Raw genomic sequence first — 15,933 nt, forward strand, 5'->3', positions numbered from 1 at the left:
GCTTAAGGTCAACAGTGTTCACCTTCCAAGGAATATTTTATGAGCAGACTTCTGGTGTGGCAATGGGATCACCCCTTTCGCCAATCGTGGCCAACCTATACATGGAATACTTTGAGAAGAAAGCCCTTGATTCATACCCTTTAAAGCCAGCCTGGTGGAAGCGATTTGTCGATGATACCAATATAAAATGGACTCATGGTAAAGCAGAACTTGACAAGTTTTTCATGCACCTAAATTCTATCTCTCCTGAAATAAAATTTACTATGGAACTTGAAGAAAACAGGAGCATCCCATTTTTAGATGTTCTCATCATCAGGAAAGAGGATGGCTCTTTAGGGCATAAGGTGTTCAGGAAATCAACACACACAGAAAGTTACCTCCATGCTAATTCCCACCATCACCCGGCCCAGAAGTTTGGTGTTCTAAACACTCTTGCTATCAGAGCCCTTCGAATTTCTGACTCTGAGCATCTGAATGAAGAAAAGAAGCATTTAATTTCAACATTTAAGAGTATAGGCTACAAGGAACAAGAGATTAAAAGAGCCATAGAGACAGCAGAGAGAAGGTTGTCATCTCATGAACCTAAGGCTCAAGACCAACCTCAGTGTGGTAGAGTTTTTCTGCCTTATATCCATGGAGTTACAGACAAAATCGCTAAAATCCTAAGGAAGAAAAACATAATCACGCATTTCTCAGCCCCTGGAACGATTAGGCAAGGTATGAGGTCTGTAAAAGATGATATTGACAAACATCAGCTTAAAGGAGTCTATAAAATAGATTGTTCATGTGGGAAAAGCTACATTGGTGAAACAGGTCGCTCCCTACAAACAAGGCTCAAGGAACATGGCGCTGATATTAGGAATGAAAGGTCTCGTACTTCAGCCTTGGCAGAGCACTCCTCAAAAACTAAACACCATATCTACTTGGAAGGTGCCTCAATTGTCGCAAGGGAAGAGCAACATCATAGACGAAAGATCAGAGAAGCTCTTGAAATTATAAAACATCCTCATAATCTGAACAGAGACAATGGTGTGGAGATTAGCGTGAGCTGGCTTCCCTTAATCAGGGAAATCAAGATCGCCAACACGTCCCAGGTATAGCATATCTTCTAACTTATCATTATCTATTAAAAATTTTCTTAACCTATAAATTAATAATAACTATTATAATAAATAAGCAAATAAATTTATATAAATAAATTTATATAAATAATTAAATTCTTAATAAATATATAAATCTTAATAAAAAAGTTAATATTTTATTTATTGACATTATTTATTAGTGACATTGTAATATTAATTAATGCTAATTATCAAGTTTTAATATTAACTTTGGTTCATTTATCTTTTAGTAATTTATTAGGTATTTATTAGCGCTATTAATTCCCATTATCATTAATAATATTGATTTATTAACATTATTAATATTAATTAGGTTAATATATTAATTAGTTTATATAGCAATTAATTAATATATTATTTATTATTAATATTAATTAATGTCAATTAATTATTAAGTGATTACTAATTATCAATTAGTATTTATTAACATTATTAATATTAATTAGGTTAATATATTAATTAATTTATATAACAATCAATTAATATATTATTTATTATTAATATTAATTAATGTCAATTAATTATTAAGTGATTACTAATTATCAATTAGTATTTATTAACATTTTAATAAATAATTATCAATTAATATTTATTAACATTTTAACTTTGGTTTACTGATTAATACTAACTAAAAAGTTTTAATATTAACTTTGGTTCATTTATTATTAAGTAATTAATTAGGTATTTATTAGCGCTATTAATTTCCATTACCATTAATATTATTGATTTATTAACATTATTATTATTAATTAGGTTAATATATTAATTAATTTTATATAGCAATTAATTAATATTTTATATATAGCAATTAATTAATATTAATTAATGTCAATTAATTATTAAGTGATTACTAATTTAATTTATTAGCAGCTTTAATTAGGAATTATTAATATTTTTAACTCTTCTAATATCTCTTATCATCATTAACTTTGATTTATTAACATTTCAACATTTTCTTCTATATTAATTAGCTTAATATATTAATTAATATAACAATTAATTAATATATTATTTATTATTAATGTTAATTTCTGTTAATTCATTATTAAAGGTTTATTAATTAAGTATTAATATTTACTAACTTCATTAATTAAGTATTATTAATATTTTAACCCTATTAATATCTATTAACTTTATTGATGAATTCAATATATTTATTAGTTTAATACAATTAACTAACAATTAAATTAACTTTTATTGATTAAATTTATTAAATTTATTAGTTTATAACAATTAATTAACATTTACTTTTATATTTATGAGCTTAATATATTAATTAATATAACAATTAATTAATATATTATTATTATGTTAATTTCTGTTAATTCATTATTTATTAATTAAGTATTATTAATTAAGTATTAATATTTACTAACTTTATTAATTAAGTATTATTAACCCTATTAATATCTATTAACTTTTATTGATTAATTTAATATATTAGTTTATAATTATTAATTATTATTAATATTAATTTATTAATTATTATTAATATTAATATAATTTTCTCTAATCTTTAATTCTATTATATAAGAATAAATAAACTCTCCCTTCTTGAATCATAATTAAATAAATCATTAAATAATTAAATGATTAAATAAAATAAAAATTAGATTAAATAAATTAAATAAAATAAAATAATTTTTTTATTATCATATATTAAATAATTATTATTAGTATTACCAATTACATTTTGAATTAAAATTAATCTATTAACTCACCTATAAAAATTAATATATAAATCTCAAAAATTAAAATGAAAATAAATAGAAATAAAATAATTGAATGAATTATTAATTAATTAATAATTAATATTCAGCCGACTTCTGCTGATTTTAAAATTTAATTTCCTCATTATTATTTATTTCCTTCTTAGCGGCTCTTCTTTTATCATCATTCATAAGCCCTGATGATGGATCCCAGTTGGGATTTGAAACGTTGACATAAAAATGTTCATACTGTGGATTCTCCGGTAACTGAATCAAGAGAACAGAAATAGTAAAAGTGTCTCTATAAATGGAGAGATGGGAGGGTGAAGACTAGTGTCAAGTCCATTGGGCAAGTGGAGTCAAGCATCAACCACCGAGGGCAATAACTATGAGATTGAGAATGAATATGGCGCAAGTGAAGAAACTACAAAGACACCTATCTTGCTGTCCACTGATGCAGAGATTTGTTTGTGAGAAACCCAAATCATGGAGAAGTTGAAAACAATTATGATGAGTAAAACTGATGCAGAGATTTGTTTGTGAGAAACCCAAATCATGGAGAAGTTGAAAACAATTATGATGAGGCATTTACTGAAGTGTGAATTGCATCCAACTGTTGATTCGGATGAAAAGATACACGATAACATCTCTAATAATAAACATAAAGATATATGAAAGGGGAATAAGCCACCATTTATGTTGTTAATGAAGCATAATCAACTTGATGAGAAATCATGTTACCTATATTGTAGCCCATCCACACACATTTGATGCGACTTGCGAGTATTCCCAGCCATAGTCTTTAGCAATTAAACCCAACCAAATATGCCACAATAGTAAAAACCTCTAACTTGCATTACCTTCGAGATCTTCAAAGAAGCTCAGGGAGAAAAATCCCAATTCAATCATTCTCTCAAATGGAGAGAGCTACTCTTTAGATAGAGTTGATCTCCATTTCCTTACAAATCAAGTGATTGTTTTCCATGTAGTCTAAGAGGCGTCAATTTTTCCTGGAAAACAATGGAAATTCCGGCAGAATTTTGAAAAAAGCCGGCAGAAACTTTTTGAAATCCAGTTTACAGCTGTCAAGTTTCAAGATTTTGGGTGCCCTAGGGGTTTTTGATGGTGCTGAATCCATTTCTACCATAAAAAACAGGATTCAAGCACTCCTGTGATTTTTTTTGAAAAAAATTGGCTGGATTCCCGTGATTTTTGGCTGTCCGGGTGAAATTGATGCCTCAGCAGATAACGCCATTGTTTTCCTAGATCCATTAGTTCCCAAAGTAATAACAATAAGATATTACTTTTCAAATCTCCTCAATGACTTTTCTTCTAAAAATAGCAATAAAAAAAGAGTGGTGCTATGTATAATTTACTTTCACCTTTTGTTTTTTGTGTTGAGTGGGGAAGTGCATTCATTACGTACCTATCATATTTTTGTTAATGATGGGGAAAGGTTCCTTCTAGTAGAGTCTTTTCAGATCTTCTAGTGACTTCTGTCTTTCAACTTTCAAATGCAATGTAGTGGTATATGGTATGCATGAGTTGCTCAAACAAGACATTGTTTTATGCATTCCTGTAGATAGAGTTAATCTCCATTTCCTTACAAAGCAAGTGATTGTTTTCCACGTAGTCTAAAGAGGCGTCAATTTTTCCTGGAAAACAATGGAAATTCCGGCAGAAATTTTTGGAAATCCAGTTTACAGCTGTCAAGTGTCAAGATTTTGGGTGCCCCAGGGGTTTTTTATGGTGTTGAATCCATTTCTACCATAAAAAAACATGATTCAAGCACTCCTACTGTTAATTTTTTTGAAAAAAATTGGCTGGATTCCCGCGATTTTTGGCTGTCCGGGTGAAATTGATGCATTGGCAGACAACGCCATTGGTTTCCTAAATCCATTTGTTCCCAAAGTAATAACAATAAGATATTACATTTCAAATCTCCTCAATGACTTTTTTTTTCTAAAAATAGCAATAAAAACAGAGTGGTGCTATCTATAATTTACTTTCACCGTTTGTTTTTTGTGTTGAGTGGGGAAGTGCATTCATTACGTACCAATCATATCTTTGTTAATGCTGGGGAAAGGTTCCTTCTAGTAGAGTCTTTTGAGATCTTCTAGTGACTTCTGTCATTCAACTTTCAAAGAGAATGTAGTGGTATATGGTATGCATGAGTTGCTCAAACAAGACATTGTTTTATGCATTCCTGTAGTGGAAGTACACTTTTTCTGATTGAAGTTTTACTGTCTTTGGTGTCTGGAAGGTTCCAGCACATAGCACATTTATGTAACTTTTCTACTGATGTGTATATTGTGATAGTTCATTTCTTGGTTTCCAATTTTCTTGTAGGCAGCTATGGCAGCAAGAAAGGCAAGAGAATTGGTAAGAAGAAAAAGCGTTTTAAGGCCCTCTGCGCTTCCTGGAAAGCTTGCTGACTGCTCTGCTTCAGATCCTCGTGAAGCTGGTATTCATTTCTTCCCTGATCATTTTGGTTTAATTAATATGATACCTTAAGAAGATGCGTGATTTCAGGATGCTTCCCCTTTTGTTAAAAATGTGTTAGTTTCTATCTTGATTTTGATATTTCCTTTATTGAGTATGTTGGAATGGATAGCATTATTGAATAGTTTCTTGAGATAAGACCATAACAGGTTCGTCAAGGTCTTTGCTCTCACAACATAAATCTAGTGTTGCTCAACAATTGGTTCTGTTATGAGGTGATCAAGAGTGCAGTTCGGTATGGCTGCATGCCAGATTCAGCAATGTGTTTGTTCTTACATTTTAGAACTAGCATAGCTCCATGATTCATTTGGTCTATTATACAATTATTGAGTCCTGACAAAGTGAGTGGGGTGGCTTGCTGAATTGTGTTGAAAGCATTATGATCTCTTCAGCAATATGTATAACATTACAGGGTTCACTATTGCAAGACAAAGAGAATTCTATTAATGCCCACAAATGACCAAGGTGAAGGTCAGTGGGACTAGAGAGTACAATCAGTGGACACTGTTACAGCAAAATCTAGCACCTATTGGAAAGCCTCACTAGGTAACCTACTCATTGTACAACACACGGAAATTTCACCACTGTTACCTCAGCAACTACTCGCCTCTCTTTAGTGTAGGATACACTCTAACACAAGGGAGGCTTCTCTGGTAAGGCTTAGGGATCAAGTAACCCAAGGATCTTAAGCTAAGTACTACCTAAGGATCGTATGATATAAATCTATCAAATAGATATATAACAAATTAGGGTTTGAGGTGGATGAAGAAGTAAATTCTAGATTTGGGTTCAAGGGAGCTATTAGTCAACCTAAAGGCTAAGGTTGCCCTAAAGAGTCTCAAATAGGTTTCTAAACACACCAAATCAAACAAATACTCAAGGTTGCTATAAACCAGTGTAGATAATATCGGCGAAATATCGCCGAATATTTCCGAGATATTGGCGATATATCGGTAAAATATCGCGCAACGATAGAAAATATCGCCGGGCGTGTTTCATTTTTGTTTCTGAGTGTTGGAGAAGAAAGGAAAAGAGTTTTGTGGTGGTTGTCAAGGAGGGTTTGAGGATCGAACAACGATTATCACCACCAACTAAGATTTTTTTGTGGATCAAAAATTGAAGAATAGTGAGGCAAACTTCATTTCTTCCATTAACAGGTATGTTCTTAAAAACCCCTATGTTAATGATTTTTTCATAGATTTAGGGTTATGCTTGCTTGCCTCTTTGCCTACCAAAATTTGTTTCTTTGTTTTTTTCCATTTGCTTTGATTTTCATGCCCATGAACCAATGCAAGGGTTTTCTCCATATTTGGACAACAAGCTTCATTTTTTTTTCAACTTTCTTATGCACCCTCTTATTGCCATTTTTCATTCACATTGCAAAATGCAAATAATGTAGTAATTTTTTTTTAATGAGGTGGTTATTACTTATTATTTTTTCATTTTGTGTTGGGGGCTTTAATGCCAATTTTTTTTTTTTTGTGCCCTAGGTTTGAATTATTTCACTACAAATGTCAAATATGCCAAAAGCCTTGGACCCATTTTGGGAGTATGGGGAGGTTGTTGGTGGGGCAAATCAGGTATATATATCATGCAATTTGTGTGGGACCAAGATGTCAGGAGGGGTTACACGATTGAAATACCATCTGGCTAGACTCTCTACATATGATGCAACTGTAATGCCTTGTATGGTTTCTAGTGCAGAGGTTACACAAAAAGCTGCTAGGGAGAGGCCAACGGTCTCAGATAGATAACTGCTAGTTTTATTTGTTTTGCAACTTTTGCTACATATAAGTTTATAACTCATGATGATGAAATACTTTTAAAGTTTTATATATATGAACTTATTTTGTTTGAGTCCTTGATTGGACAATTATCACTATCAGGGATCAGTAGGATATGTGATGTTATTTTGTTTGAGTCCTTGATTGGACAATTATCAGGGATCAGCAGGATTTGGTATCGCCTTTGAAGTTTGATGTATCATTTCTATTTGACATCATATATATCAATGCCTTCTTCATATTTATGTGCCAATGTGTTTAGTTCATGTTGCTATTGCTTTATATGTTTAGAAATATGAAAAAAATGAATATATTATGCATTTTTTATGCTTGCCGATATTTGCCGATATTTTGTCGATATTTTCGCCGATATTGCCAATAGGATATTTTCTGGACCCTCGCCGATATTTTTCTGATATCGATATTTTCAACATTGCTATAAACTAGGGTTTTAAACTAGCAAATTGCAACAAAACAATAATTCATAGCATCAAAAAATTTCACTGTGAAAATAGTGATTAAACTATGACTAAATTGAATGTTCCTTTTATTTTGACACACGTGATATGCATGGATACTTTTGGGGAGAAGTGGTTGTATCAGAGGGGGTAGAGCACAAGCTATCATTGGAATTTTCTTGCTTTACATCCCTTCCCATATTTTTTCATTTTGACATTTGGCTTATGCTTTTTCTGTTTTTACAACTGTTAATTTTAGGTATGTTCTACGCTGAGAGCAAATTTACTGCAATTTTCCATGTTGGCTCAATATCAATTCCAAATTAGCAATCACATTTAGCATGATAGTAAATTGCAGATAGAACATAAACATAAATTGTAGAAAACAAGCCAAGACAAGAGGACACAAGATGTGGCGCTAGCCAGGGACAAACCCCAATGTGGGGAAACCCTTGATCAATTCCTCTTATGTTGTTCAATAGTTTAGCAGAGAGAGAGAGAGAGTACATATACATCAAAACTCAACATTTTGACTTATCAAAATAAGAGCAGAGATCTTCTCTATGAAGATAACACAAGAGGCAGTTGATCTGAACTCAGGTGAAGGCATACTGCTTCAACTATTCCTCTAGGGTGACTCCATCACCATGCTGCACCCATCACTGTGCTGCACCTCATCATCATGCTTCACCTGACACTGTGCTGCACTCAATTACTGAGTTGCTCTCATCACTATGCTACTTTCATCACTGAGTAGTACCTCATCGTCATGCTGTACCTATTGAAGTTTCTAAGTCTACCAGTTAGAAACCCTCCATGCACTTTATCTGATTTATTCTTACCTACTTGTTCTGTTACTTATCAAGTTATTTACAATGTAAATACTGAAAATAAACACTAGTGCATGCTCAACATGTTACAGATCAACAACTGAAAGAAACAAAAACAATCACACCAAATGACATCGTTATTTTTGGACCAATGTCCCTGGAAAAACCCAATGTGGGAAAACCGATGCAGCGATTTGAGGGTTTTCTTATTAAGCAATATCAGAGTACAATCTGGGTGCCAAATCCGGTTTACCCAACAGAGAATTTCCTTGGCAATAATACCTCTAAGTTTGGGAGATTTCCCGGCTGAAACCCCAGATACTCCTTCCAGCAGCTCCTCAGCTCCAATCTGCCCCAGAAACCCAACGTCTGCCCTTTCTGGACTGCGTCAGCCCCTTTCTGCCCAGCGCTGGCCCTGCGTCACCCAGAATGGGTTTGCGTCAGCCTTAGGAGGCCCTGCGTCACCCAGAATGGGTCTGCGTCAGCTATAGGAGGCCCTGCGTAAGCCTTTTGGCCCTCTGCATCAGCAACGCTGGCCTCTCTGTGGCTCTGCGTAGCTACCGGCTGCCTCTGCTTGGCCTTGCGTGAGCCTTGGCTGGCTCTGCGTCCCTCTCTTTGGCTACTGTGCTGCTCTTCCGGCACTATCTTTGCCTCTTTGTTTCTCTGTACTCAATGCCCCTTAGCTGCAACTCCCGATTACTAATTCTATCTCTCTTAGCAAACCCCGCTCTAGAGAATAGAATGACTGATCACTCTGATGTGTTCTCCAAGTGACCCTCAAGCCTCCTCTTATACTTTTCCTGTTGACATATCAATGACTGAGATTAAGTCCCTAATCAACGGCTAAGATTAGATCTGGCTTGATCCATGTCTTTTGGACCATTCTAACACAGTTTCATATTAATCCACATTAATATTTTATTTTCCCTAAGTTTAGACTTAGACTTAGGGACTCCAATACTAATTATTTTAATATCTCCTGAATTGTTTAGAATCTGCCCAAACCCTTTATGGGTATTAGAGATCTCATGTGCCCCAACCTCTCCACCAAATTTCATGGCTAGAGCACATCCGATGCTACCCCAAATCAACACTCCCTCTTAGCGAGGACTATGCTCTAGCAATACTCCTCATTGAGTATTACTCTGATCATCTGATATTGGTCCTTGTGCTGATGCTAGGCCTGCTACCCACCATCCTCTGCACTGCTGTATCCTGTACTGTTGCCCATGGTTCTACCACTGCCACTGTTGCATCTGTACGATAGCTCCCTCTGCATCCGCGCTGCTGCTGGTCCTTTCTCCCAGCACTGCATCCGCACTGCACCTCCTCTCATCATGTTGCATCGTGCTGCCCACTGCTGCATTGCAACTTAGTTACTGAGAAGTAAGTAACTGATATCCCAACTTTGACCTCTCTGTTGGGCTAGAGACCCTCCTGATGCTGAAGCTCCTTCTGTCGCTGACAAGTGCTCCCTCTCTGACCTCTGCACTTTTGCAACAACTTCTTGCATCTCGCACTATTGCACACGTCTCTGTGCCATCCTGCACTGGTGCAACACTCCCGTGCCTTTCGCACTGCTGCAGCCTGCTAGCCTCACGCTGTCTCGAGACTCTTGCACTGTAGCTCTCTCTGCTGCTTCATCCGCATCCATCTCTACCTGACTCAGCCAGTCCTGCTATTCTTCTTCGGGGCTCCCGTATTAAGGTCTAATCCAAGAGAATGGGTACCTCGAGGATCCTGCGTTGCATCGCCTGTAGTTCGCCTGACTACACCTCGATGTCTCCCCACTTCCGCTCAAGTGGTGCATGTGCACTCATGGCACAACCATTATCTGTCAAAACTTCCTTTTCTGCCCTTGCTGGCGCTAGCTTAGTCTCAGAAGACTCTCCCTTACTCTTCTTCCTTGGTCACATGATGACTCAGCTCCCCACAGTGGAAGCACTTGATCTTGGAGAGATCCTTCTTCTTCCGCTTTTCTTGCTTTCCCTCAGATGCTAGGGCAACATCTTTCTCCTCCTGCTTGACTTTGATCCCCTTGCTGCTGCTACCCGTCTTCAACTGCCGTCTGATCTCTTCTTGGCAAAGAGAGCCCACATCTCATCCCAAGGTGGAAGTGTCGCTCTGCCTAGTCCTTACCATCAATTCCTGATCCGTCATGGCTTCTATAGTAAACAATGTAAACTTTGAAACGGGAATTGATATTGTTACCCGTTTCGTAAAGATAGTAAAAAAGTGACCCGATTTTGAAAATTGGTGATGCAGAACGCACATGTTTTTTTTAGAGCATAGTTTTTGGCACTTTAATTCTTTTTATGTACATTACGTTTTAGAATAGTAGTGATTTTCATGCTGATTAAAAGAAGTGGTAATTCTACATCAGGCCCTTTTTTTTAAAAAGCTAGTTTTTTACTTTAAATTTTCTAATGTATGAAATGTAAATAATTATTTTCTAAATTTAATAATTTTTGAAGTGGTCTTCTTTTTCATATATATTTTTTTTTTGGTAGTGAGGTTTTATTGTTTTGCATCTTTAAAAAAGAAGGTCGATATTTTGAATTTTTGATATTCTACATATTTATACATCGTTAATTAATTTTTCAATCCACATGAAATAATTGTCTTTAAAAAACAATAATTTTTAGCAATTGACATTAAAATAACCATTTTTAACATAAATATAACTAAAAAACTACACGTTTTGATAATTTTTTGTAATTTTTTGCTAGAGATAACATCTGAAAATCACAATTTTTATTGGAAAATTTTAACTAAAAATGGTTAAATAATAGTTATTTTTTTATGAATTTGATGTCCAAAAAAAATAATAATCACTGTTTTAAAAATAAAGTAATGTTTAACATAAAAATTAATGCAAAAATCACATAATACAATTATTGAATGCATAACAACCCTTATTGAGTGCTTATTCTTCTCATAAAATGTCAAAGTCAAAACATTACAAGTATAACTAATTAATAGTTACAAAAAATGAGCTTGATTTCCAAGCATGACTTAAATTTAATTAAGAATGTCACGTAATCCAAACTCTTCGTCCTCTAGAGTTTCATCATTGTCTTCTTCCACAATATTTTCTGCTTCATTTAACTCATTTTCCTCCTCTAATGGATCTTTGATGTCTGCGAATCTTCCAATGTATGCATTTCCAATCATTCTGTGTAATGGTGTTTGGGGTTCCTGTGCCTTTTTTGCCACACGTGATTCACTAAATTCCCCTTTCTTCAACCCAATTTCTTGCATTGCATTTGGAAGAAATTGAAGAGCATTAATTCTTTGCTGAATAAAATTGCATTGTATTGGATCTTTTTCAATGGCAATGCAATTTCTTCTTTTTTTGAAGGCAACATGCTAGTGTTGTACCTAATTATCCAGCACAAAAGAAATAATGAAGTAAATTAGTACAATGAACATATTGAAATTCAATTCCATATAATAAAACTTACCTGAGCCAGAAAATAAATCCAGAACCCAATCTCCTTGATTTGAACATGTCTATAAAATAGTTAATCAATAATTGTGGCTTTTGATAAATGTTAACTATCTCTCCTTTTGCTTTTTTGTCTTCATATGTTAGTTTTCTCACAACAACATCATAAGTTAGTATTTGGCTATGACTCTTTCCATCTATCCGATTAAAAATCATAGACATATAGCTATCATCTTTTGCCCAACTATCAATATGGATGAACTCACAATCATTTATAAATGGTTGATCTTCACGGTTAAGAAGATTTGACTTTTGCCTGTAACATGAAATAGTAAAAAGTTCAATTAACTTGTAAATAAATGAATTTTTTAACATTAATCAAATATACATTTTAACGTCTTACCATGTAAGCTGCATCCTTGAATTTGTTTTCCCCTTGAAGCTTGACAATAACATTGCCAATTGTGTGTCTGAATGAGATGTCACAAGTCTCCATAATGGTGATAACGTGTCTTCTAGAAATCCCGCAACCACTTTACTAAGAGCTTGATAAATATAAGGGTCACTATCATAGTCAATGTTTGGAATATTAAAACGATGGGGAATATTTGCAATAACTAGGGAATAATCCCTTTTAGGTATGAGTTTAGCAATGTCTTCACAGTCGCCTTGTATTATTTGATATTGAATAGTGTCTAGCCCATTCCAAATTAAATGAGTAAGAGTTGGATCAAGTTCAACATTCTTAAGACGTTGCTTCTTCAGTCTTTCGATCTTTATTTTTTCAATAAAGGTTCTGAAACTATCTGGTGCTCCATTTTCATCCTTCTTCATCTTTTATAAAATAAACAAATATATGTGTAAGTTATAAATTAAAAATAGTATACAGATGAATAAAAATGAATGTATAAATCAACATATCTTTTTAAATGCAAGATATATTTTTTTTTAATGTTGATGTAGAACTTGAATCTGAATAGTTGCGTACAACATCATCCCAACTATCTTCATTCAACAATTTAACCATTTGTTCTTGAATTTTCATGTAAACTTTGTGACTGCATAGATAAAGTAAAAAAAGTTAATATAATGATATGTATAACAAATACTACCAAGAACAATATGTTATATTTAAAAGAAAATTATAATCTAGAAATAAATAAAAATAACTCAACAAACTTACTTTTGAAATTCTTGAGACATTTCTTCCAATGATAATTTCCCTGACCTCACATGAGATAATATTGCTTTGACAAGTGTGGCTTTCTGATTTGATATTGACATTGTTCTTCACTTGCCTTATAGATTTGTCTGACATTAAGCTGAAATGTACGACTACCCTCAATTAAGTTTCTCTTTGTTAAGTTCTACCGAATGGCATTTTGTTTTGTTTTGATAATGCCATCTTCTAAATCAACTCCTAGTGTAATGATTTCTTTGCTTTCTTTTGAAAATTCACTAGGTTCTTGACTGTTGGTAATGACTACTTCAAAATGTTCAACTTTACTTTTCTTCTTCATAACATTCTCATCATTAACTGTAACAGATTTATTCTTGGGCATTGTTACTTTTGGTCTTTTACGACTCTTCTCAGTTCCAATGTCATCCTTAGTAACGACAACATATTTTTCACTGCCAGTTTCAACTTCCTCGTCTTCAAAAGTAACTTGTCTACCCTTGCTAGATTTATCCACTAGAGACTTTTTTTCTGATCCCTTGGATGTAGTTTTGTAGCATCATGAATTACTATATTTTGCTTGTTTTCCATATCTTCTTCTGACACTGAGTAGAAACTGCAGACAACTTTCATAATATCATGCTCTATGAAATGAATTCCTCCCAACCTAATTGAACAACTTTCAATTAAATTCTGCCAAACAAAATATCATATGTCAATAAAAACAAAGTTAAAAAAATATAGTGACACAGTTACAAGAACACAAAACACAAAACACAAATATAAATAACAATACTTACGATATTTTGTTTCATCTCATTTACGATTTGTTTACACAACTTTGTAGATACCTCTCTCGTGTCATACAATGAATATGATAACTGGTATTTAATCATTTCATGTGACTTGGGCGGTTTTAAGTATGTAAACAACTTCACTGTCTGGTACCAAACACATGTCTATGACCCTTTCCATCACGTCATAAATTCCATTATCATTAGGTATATCAACATATAGATATATGTGCACATTTTGGCTTTCTCTTTCTTTCACATACCAAACATTTGATGGAAGTTTCACTTCTTTTGATTTCTTCTAGTATGAAATCATCTTCTTATCATTTGAGGCACTTGAAAGATTTGTAGCCATCGGCTCAGGTGGGGTTAGTTCACCAATTTTTTTTGAAGATCCACCTTTAAGAGTCTTTGGTCCAGAAAGATTCACATAAATCTTCTTTGATGCCATTTTCCTAAGAAAAAGACACATAAATCAGTAAATGACAAAAACGTAGTAACTTAAATTAACAATGAAAACGATAAATGATAATTAATTTTACAAACCATAACAATTTAGAAAAAATTAAGAAATGTAAAAAGTACATCGCCCTGCCGCCGCACCTTGAAAATCGTTTGGCCAACCGAGCCAGCCGTTGGGTCTGGCCCCTTAGCCCATGCTGGAGGCCCAACCACTGCCCCCCGCCCAACACCGACGGCCCAATAGCCCGCGACGTGGCGGGGCGATTCTCAGAATCGCTTCGCCACCTCGCGGGCTGTCTGGCTGCCGTGGTGGGGTGGGTGGGCTGTCTACGGCTTGGCGGGGTGATTCACAGAATTGCCTGGCCACCTCGTGGGCTGTCGGGGTGGGGCGGGGAGCTGGCGGCAGCTTCCACCGCCCCACCCTAATGACTCGACGGCTCGCTGGGTGGCGGGGCGATTCTTAGGTGGAGAATCGCCCCGCCACCCCTGGGGCCATCGGGGTGGGATCGCTCAGCACCCCGCGGGCCGTCAGATCGCTGGGGTGGGGCGGGGGGAGGTGGCGGGGGATCACCCGCCACCTCGGGGCTGTTAGACTGCTGGGGTGGGGCGGGGGGAGCTGGCAGCAGCTCCCCTACCCACCCCGACGTCCCGCGGGGTGGCTGGGCAATTCTTCACCCCCGCGGGCCATCGGGCCGGGTAGCCATCTCCACCGCCCCTAACCTACAGGCCCGTTTGGCCGCTGTGAACATTACCGGGCTTGCGATGCCCACTGCAGACGTAGTGGGTAAATTTGGTCCACAAAAGATTTTAATTTAAAAAAAAATCAAACTTCATTAAACTTATTTAATTTTAAAATTTGCAAAGCAGAAAAATTAACTAACCTTTCAAATGCGAGAATCTTCCGTTGAATATGTTGTTGATAGCAATGTAGCTGCTCCACAAATTCGCTCCAAGTCTTTTAATGAACCTTGGAAAACCTTGATGTGATGTGAGTAATAGTGATAATGAAATTTATTATATAGGTGAAATTACAGAGATGTTTTACTGTACAGTTCATGTGGGATTAATTTGTTTTAAATTTTTTTTAACATGCTAATTTTGTTATGGCGATATGGGAAACTATGATAAAGCGAATATTATGGAATTGTTTTACAATGCGGTGAATGTGGGATTAATTTGTCTTAGAAGGTATTCTAAAAATAAAAAAAATTTCAATTGTTTAGTAAATATTATATAGTTTAACTATCAAAATAATTTAGGTAAAAGTTTTAGTTTACAATTTTAAATTTAAAATAAATTTAGTTAAAAATTTTCAATAAATTGTAGAATAAAATAATGAAGGGAAATACATGAAACGAAATTTTTGGAGGGAAATATTTTGGCGAAAATTTTTGGAGGGAAAATTTCATTCTCTAAGCTATATAATATTTTTAGGAGAGTCTGCATTTGTATCATTCAACCTCTTTTATTTGAAAGGGATGGATTCTTCTGATAATGAAGTTTCGCTTTGTAAAGCATCAACATCTTCGTCGCGTAACAACTCTAATCATATTGATGAATATAATGGAAATTCTTCCACCATGAATAGAAAGTCAATTCTTCCACTTAGTCTTAATCCGAAGGACTATGAGAGCAGCACTGATGAAAG

General features: G+C 34.7%; 1 protein-coding gene across 3 annotated transcripts in view; it reads left to right on the forward strand.

Annotated features, from left to right (window-relative positions):
* LOC149237607 (DNA gyrase subunit B, chloroplastic/mitochondrial-like) overlaps positions 1 to 15,933 on the forward strand; it is a 356,836-nt gene that overhangs the window by 218,752 nt on the left and 122,151 nt on the right. For all 3 annotated transcript variants that reach the window (XM_089372706.1, XM_089372705.1, XM_089372708.1), the window contains one exon: positions 5,180 to 5,294. In XM_089372706.1, coding sequence (XP_089228832.1) covers positions 5,180 to 5,294 — 115 coding nt within the window. The remainder of the gene's footprint in view (positions 1 to 5,179; positions 5,295 to 15,933) is intronic.

This window comes from Pinus tabuliformis, chromosome 8, assembly GCF_031772625.1.
Source record: "Pinus tabuliformis cultivar Carrire ecotype Pingquan chromosome 8, CPIR1, whole genome shotgun sequence".
Classification (NCBI taxonomy): domain Eukaryota; kingdom Viridiplantae; phylum Streptophyta; class Pinopsida; order Pinales; family Pinaceae; genus Pinus; species Pinus tabuliformis.